The sequence below is a fragment of the Physella acuta genome, unplaced genomic scaffold (genome assembly GCF_028476545.2).
Source record: "Physella acuta isolate Inbredline_101_S28 unplaced genomic scaffold, ASM2847654v3 ptg000549l, whole genome shotgun sequence".
Taxonomy (NCBI): domain Eukaryota; kingdom Metazoa; phylum Mollusca; class Gastropoda; family Physidae; genus Physella; species Physella acuta.
The window spans coordinates 508923-516894 of NW_026732068.1; the positions used below are offsets into that span (position 1 = coordinate 508923).

At 41.1% G+C, this 7972-nt stretch overlaps 1 protein-coding gene across 1 annotated transcript; it reads right to left on the reverse strand.

Moving 5' to 3' along the window:
• Positions 1–494: 494 nt before the first annotated feature.
• On the reverse strand, positions 495–6003 carry LOC131946278 (uncharacterized). Its single transcript, XM_059306969.1, has 3 exons — positions 5932–6003; positions 4483–4613; positions 495–2886 (listed from the first exon to the last, which is right to left on the reverse strand). The coding sequence occupies exons 1-3, from the start codon at positions 6001–6003 to the stop codon at positions 495–497; spliced, it is 2595 nt and encodes an 864-aa protein (XP_059162952.1).
• Between the last annotated feature and the right edge of the window lie 1969 nt (positions 6004–7972).

Genomic DNA, 7972 nt, shown 5'->3' on the forward strand with positions numbered 1-7972 from the left:
CGACTTGCACAATAACTCACGCTTTATTTTCCGATGTAGATCTTTGTGACATTACGATTAGAAAACACACAAAAGCAAAGACCAATCAACTGCTACTCTTTGCTTTTCTACAGCGATCATTGTTCCGTTCCGAATTCCATCTAAAACACATGGCAAAAAAAAAAACAACTAACAAGCCAACTGCACAAGCTAGATCACAACCCACAAAAAGGCACTTCATCGATTGCTTGACCTCTGAATATTTAAAAATCTATACAGGATTAAGCTAGTTCGAGGTCCAGGTACAGTCGGGGTGACCCCTCAACGATGATCACGTGATTTAACAAAACATGCCAAAAAATGTAATAGGTCGTTCTTACTCCAGCAATAAATACATATAATAATTTAAGAATGACAAAGGCTCGTAAGTGGGTGCCTACATCTTCTAATGGCGAATCCTCCACGGTACGCAATGAACAACTCAAATACTGAAAGTTCGAGGTCAGCGTCTCTAATCATAATTTGGTCTCCATGACAACGGCCGAGTAGGAACGGTTCAAGTTGGCCGGGGCGTGTCGCAGACACTGGGCGTTGTAGCTGCGGTTCTGGGCGTCGTTGGGCAGCGTCCCCGTGCTGTGGTGGTGGTGGTGGTGGTGGTGGGGTTGGTGGGGCTCATGGCGGTACGGGTGGGACGAGTGGGGATTCGCGCCGTGCTGGTGCGGGTACTGCGAGGAGCTGTAGGAGTTTCCTGAGCCGAACGAGGACGTGGCCCGCACGGAGTTCTCGGCGCAGCAGGAGAGGGTCAGGTCCCCGGTGGTCGGGACGTACGTGCTGTGGCGCCGGACGATCGGGTTCTCGACGGATTGAAACCCCGGACACATCAACCCGCCGAAATAGGCGATGTTGCTATCCGAATGAACGCAGTGTCGGACGGCGTTCTGACTTCCGTTGGCGTCGACGGGGCTCTGGCAGTTGTTGTTGGTGATGACGACTTCCGGTGTGATCGGCCGCAGGAGATTGTTGTAATCGGGCACCTGGAGTAAATGCGGGGAGGGGGAATGAGAGTAGGAGGACGTGCCCAGAGAGTTTTTGTTGCTCCCGTTGGAATACGTCGGGCTGCAGACTTCACGCTGGAGGTTTAACATGTAAGCCACGTCGGCTGACAAACTTCGTCGGTGTTTGTTCGTCGGGGATGGGGAGCTGGGGGTCATCAGGTCGGCGTAGTACCGGTTGTAGTCGCTTAACGTCCGTTTGTGGTGCTTGGCGTTCTCCGCGTTCTGGTGTTTGCAGGCAGTGTTGCGCGGGGCGTTTTGTACCCCGGCGTAGGCCACGCTGTCGCTGCCTGTCCAGCTGTTGTGGCGCTTGTTCGAGCATTCGCTCTTTGGGTCCGAGTGACCGGAATTACTAAAAGAGCATTGGTGCCTGTGATCTCTCAGATGAGAATGCGGGCTGGCTGACCCTGACCTCTGGAGCTCGTGCCTGCTACGGTATCTGTTGACGTCCTCACGGCTCCAAGAAAAATGACAGTTACTTCCCTTTCGGCGGTTCTCACACGCGGGGGAGAGAAGATGCGGCGAGGGTATGTTCCGGTAGTTGGGTATGGTCATATGCCGCTGACTCGGGTTCAAATCCAACGAAGAACTGGAACTAACGGAAGTGTTGCTGTCACAGCCGGTATGGCGTCGACAGTTGGGGTTTTGGATCATGACAGTTGGGGTCACGGGGATCGGGACTGCGGATCTGTTAGGATCCGTCCCGCTTAACAACGCCGAGCTTTCCGTGGCGTCGGGAATTCTTATCGTTAAATTCGGCGGTGTTTTGTTCAACCTTTTACTCGTTTTATTTCTAAACCCGGACTGAGCTTCGCCAACATTGGAGTCTGATTTTTCCGGGGAGTATTTTTCTTCTAGTTTCGTATACTCTATGTAATCCCGGGCGTTTTGCTTCTCTTGTTTGTTCTTGTTTAGTTTACGTTTGGCGTTGATGATGTCTTTGATGTCTTTGTGTTTGTTGTAGCTGCCTGTGGCAGTCTCGTAGGCACTTAGAAGTTGGCTGGACAGCGAGTTAGACAAGACGGGCAGGCTTTTGTTCCAGGTGTTGGGGAGGTCAAGCAGAGGCAGGGGCTGGGGGGATCTTGGGCATACTAAAGGGCAGCTGCAGGGCTTGTTCATGGCAAGAAGCCCCCGGCTTTGCATGGCAAGCATAAGCCCAGCGAAGTCCTGGTGACTTCTTGCGGCAAGTGGCATGTTCTGAACCCACTGCGCTGTAGCTGTTGGGATATCCATTTCTGATTTTGGCAGTTGATGGAAGTAGTTGTCGTGTTGCGTGCACGCATGTTGCTGTTCCTGACAGAACTGTTGGTGGTAGATGTGGAGTTTGGCCTGCGGGCCGCCCGTGTAAGGGAACTGGAAAACTGTCCCGTCGTCGTTGCCGCAGCCGCTTTGAATAGAGTACGGGCCTATGCAATCACACGGGCCGGATGTGTTGTTGTAAACATTCGGCGTCTGGGCTAAACTTTCAGGAGGGGTAGTCTCGATTATAATACTAGGGTTTATAAACGGTCGAACCATATTAGGGTTTGTTCCGCTTGAAGAATCCTTATCCTCGGAGTCGGAGAGTTTTTTGCTACTAATCTCGTCTTCCTCGACCAGTAGTTTCTTTTTCACCAGTCTGATGACGCACTTCCGGATCTTGGTCCGGTAGATGACGTAGAGGACCAACCAGACCAGGATGCCGCCCAGCACGGCAGCCGTGTGCAGGCCGATGGCCGGGTCGTAGGAGCGGTAGAACTCACGCTCAAGGTCAAGGTTGGAGACGCTGCTGTTGTCTGCGCTGGTGCCGGAGTCGACGGTTATGTTGAGCTCCAGGGGGAGCGTGGGCGTGCCATTGATGGAGAGGATCACCGTTCTGGGGAGTAGAGAGAACAGGTGTGAGCAGGTATTGGGGGCAATACACAGATGTGAGCAAACATTGGGGGCAGTACATTGATGTGTGCAATTATGCATACATAAACCGCATAATTTAACTTACTTTAAGGTACTTTTAAATTTCTTGTTATCAAATTAAAACTCATGTAGTTATTATAAAAACTAAGAAATGAGATTTTGGATACATCAGCTCCTTATACTTCTATTGACGATTTAATTTTAAAAACATTTGAGCCAAATACCATTCTCAAGTTTACACTGTATAAATTAGAATATAATACATGAGTCTACTATTGTCTTATAGAGTTAATATAAAACGGAGCTGTGTGGTCGAGCAGTACAGCTATTCGAAAGTATCAATGTCTGTGTAGCTTCAATAAATCAAATTTAACTGTGGTAAAATATGAGTTGATGTGCATTCTAACGACCGACCAGATCATCGTACAGATTAATTGACTGAAACACGTGAACTTTACCTCAACCAGTGTCCGGAAGGTATTTCTTTTTCAATTTTGGTAAAAAAAAACAACAACAGAACAACAAAGTCGCGAAATTTTTTTTTACAAAAATAGAACAAAATTTAATATGATCCCATTTTTGTTTTGTTAAAAGAAACACGTACAAGTCAAACTATATGAGCAGAATACTTTAAAATATAAGAAACACGCACCAAAAAAGTAGAAAAATCTATTAAAAATAATAATTGATGTTGTTATTTTCAGATATTTTTCGTTTTTTCGTTGGGGGGTGGGGGGGGGGGGGTTGATTATTTATTTTCGAAAAATGTATATAATGAAATATTTTTTGTATTTCGTCTGCCAAGGCGATAGACGCGCTCGGGGGAGGGAGGGGAGGAGGAAAAGGGAATGTGATGTGGTGGAGTTTGGGCACTGCCTGAAAAAAAAAAATCTGATCTAGATCTCGATAAATAAAATAGATCTCTAAAGATAGAATTTTCCTGAACTAGTGAAGCCAACAAGCACAGAGAATCGTGCACAGAAATGTAAGTCCTAATGTCCTGAATTAAAAAAAACCCACATAAATGTAGGTTCAAATGTCCTGAATTTTAAAAAAATCGTGCACACAAATGTAGGTCCTTATTGTCCTGTATTTTAAAAAACCAAACACACAAATGTAGGTCCTATTTGTCCTGAATTAAAAATAACAAAACACACAAATGTAGGTCCTATATGTCCTGAATTAAAAAACACACACACAAAAAGATGGTTCCTTAAGTCTTGTATAAAACGTGCACACAACATGTAGGTCCTATTGTCCTGAATTAAAAACGTACACACAAAATGTAGGTACTAATGTCCTGTATTAAAAACGTGCACACAAAATGTAGGTCCTAATGTCGTGAATTAAAAACGTGCACACAAAATGTAGGTCCTAATGTCCTGAATAAAAAAACACACACACACAAAAAGATGGTTCCTTAAGTCCTGTATAAAGCATGCACACAAAATGTAGGTCCTAATGTCCTGTATAAAACATGCACACAGAATGTAGGTCCTAAAGTCCTGAATTAAAAACATGCACACAAAACGTAAGTGGACAGACGTTTGGTACTCACCCCGTACTGTTGCTCACATAGGGAGGGTTGTGTCCCGATAGAGCAGGAGACAGCATGTCCCCGGTGACATGCTCGTGGTCGTCTGGTGCGTTGTCATGGGGACCACGAGCTTTTTTCATTACGTCATGGGCCTTTAATTAAACAAAAACATAATTACATAATCAATCGTAATTCATTTTGGTACTTTTACTGCGGACTTACAGATGTAACATAATTACATAATCAATCGATCGTAATTTGTTTTGGTACTTTTACTGCGGACTTACACATGTAATCGAATATCTAGTATAGTAATTATCGATACTATACTTGATGTCTTGATAGGCTAGGGTAATTTTAGCGATGCTCGAAAAAAATCGATTATGACGCACAACGAAAGGAAATTACCCACTATACATTTAAATTGGACATAACGAAGTGTAATTTGTACTTTGTAACGTATATAGTCAGCATGATAACGGAGTAGCTTATGTTCGACACAGAATTAGTTTCGATATTTAATATCCGTGAGGCCTAGACCAAAACAACGAATAGCTTTAAATATTTTCTTCGGGGTCTTACATTAGGATGATACTTCTAGAAAAGATTTATAATCAGGGATTCAGGTTTTTTACTTCTACCAAAATGAATTTAAAATTTGAGGTTTGGTAACCTGCTTTAAACTACGGGTTTAGAATTTGAAATTTACTTTCCTGCTTCTAACTACGGAGTAGTAATTTTGAGATGGTGATACCTAACACTATGGCTACAAAGAGCTTGTTAGTTTGGAACAGTGATCCTAGCACCCAACAGCATCAACTCGTGCGTGTATCAGCCTTGATCACGTGACGTTTCTACGCAGTTGCATGTGTCATAAGTCATAAGCAGTGGCGTAGAAAGGTTTTCTGGTGCCCGGGAATTAACCTTTAGCTCGTGCTGATTTCTCCATATCTTTTTCTCTACTCATTTTTTCCCCCCTCTCTAGTTTTTCTTTGATAATTAATGCATTAGATACACATTTAGGATGATTGAGGATACCGGTCCGATAATAGACTCGTCCAAAAATAGGTGTGTTAGGTTGTTAGGAGTATTGTAATCTCGACTAGTTTTATGGTTAGAAATTAGAGTTAGGCGTATGGTAAAACTAGGGTTAGGGTTGTGGTCAGCGTTAGCGTTAGAATTGATATTAGCAAGGCTTGCGTATTTCATTTAACTATCAGTAACCTAACAACCCTTTCGAAAGAAGATTCTATTATCGGACACTGGTATGAAAATTCCCCCCCCCCCCCAAAAAAAAAAATGTATTATACAATACAAAAGGAGGCAATTATCTCAACGATTTATGTCATAACCTCAATTGGCTAGGAGTAGGTTTCACATATTTCTTCCATATGAAGATTGTCATCTCGCTCTAGTCAGAATCTGAAGCTCCCTGTCAATTATTATTTGCATTTCTTGTACAGCTATTACAGCATTGGCTCTTAACTCCTTCATGGAGGTACCGAACCCCACCCGTTTAATATCCGCATTCACATAACCCATCTTATTAGTACTATCGTCCGTCCTGACAAAGTCTGATCGTGAATCATATAAGTCGGGTGTGTGTCTTGACCTTCGTCGAACCCCTGAGACTGACTCACCGAACTCATGGTGTTTGATTGAACCCAGGTTAAGATCCACTATATATATATATATATATATATATATATATATATATATATATATATATATATATATATATATATATATATATGTATATATATATATATATATATATATATATATATATATATATATATATATATATATATATATATATATATATATATATATATATATATATATATATATATATATATAGTATCTATATATATCGTATATTGTGCATGTCTAAATGTCTGAGCATAGGCATTTTATCTTTAGTGTACCGGTTAATTACGTGAATTAGAAAAGAAGTTTATCTCGAGCTTATCATGTAGGCCTACATAGAACACCCCTCCCACCCCCACATAGAACACCCTTACCGCGGCCACCCCTCCCACTACGGCCAGTTGATAAAGAGCTTTCTGTATTGATTAATTTATAAATGTAATTTCCTTGATTGCATCATTACTTGAGCAAGGAAAAGCTCACCATAATAATTTTATCCTGTAAAAAAAAAAAAAACTACCGGAAAAAACCCACGAAACGCTAAAGTAAACAGTTAGACACGTTCATCTGCTTGTGAATATTAGCGAGGAAAGCTGTAAATCAATAGATAGGAAATAATATTACGTGTTTGTATTTGTTTATATTTTTTGTTTTGTCAATATAACTAGAAAAAATGTATAAGATAACTCACATTTGTGCTAAAATACATTTGATGGAAAAATAAATATTGTGTTATGGAAAACGTAATTTGTGTCTGGAAATTTTTGACCCTTAATGAAAATGATACGCATAACATGTTTTAGATTTTATGTCGATACATTCGTTTCATCGTCTGCGCCGGATAATGGGCGGAACAGTAAGTGAACAAGGTTTTTGGTTCATATAATCAAAAAATCTGGATTGGAAAAATTATTTTAAAAATATCTCGCTATATTAGGGCCCGCGACCATTTGAAAATGATGTGAGAATAAACGAAATGTTGAGATAAAGACTAGGCATAGAAATAAAATGAATTAAGCGGAAAGAATTATAATTATATTTGTCTGTAAATAGCATTTTCAATCTTATTTAACAAAAAACAATCAATATTCCCATCGTATCGTTATTGAAATAAAGTAACCCTACACAAAATTTGATAATTTTCCATTTATATAAAGATAAACTGTAATGTATTTAACATAAATATCTTTAAAAATAAGACCAGTTAACATTAGTTTTTCTAATTGCAATGTATGATAATGGTTTTCTATTCATCTGCACTCGAAAAGGAAAAAAAATCACGGATATAAAAACGTGTCTACAAATTACACAAACACCGTTTCAGCCAACAAACCGTTTCCTGTGGCGCTCATGGAAAACAGCATAAGTGTAACACGTGTTTTCTGATCAACGTTTCTCGACACGGTTGTGTATAAAACAAATCACTTCAATTTAGAAACGGAAAAAATATACGTGTCTGATTTTTTTTTTTACGTTAGTTGAAAAGACGGATAACTACGTGAAGGGTGGGGGTAAATTGATCCGCATGTTTGGTTGGACAGTAGTCACCGTAGGTTTCACCCAGTCGTCTGTGGAGCACGTGCTAAATCGATATCAGATCAATGGGAAGGTGGCTCCGTATCAACTGGCATAACTAAAGGTATTTACAGGAACCAGCGCATCGTTCTGTAAGCCTTCTGTTGACTGGCATAGCTAAAGGTATTTACAGGAACCATCGTACTGTAAGCCTTCTGTAGACTGGCATAAATAAAGGTATTTACAGGAACCATCGTACTGTAAGCCTTCTGTTGACTGGCATAACTAAAGGTATTTACAGGAACCATCGTACTGTAAGCTTTCTGTTGACTGACATAGATAAATG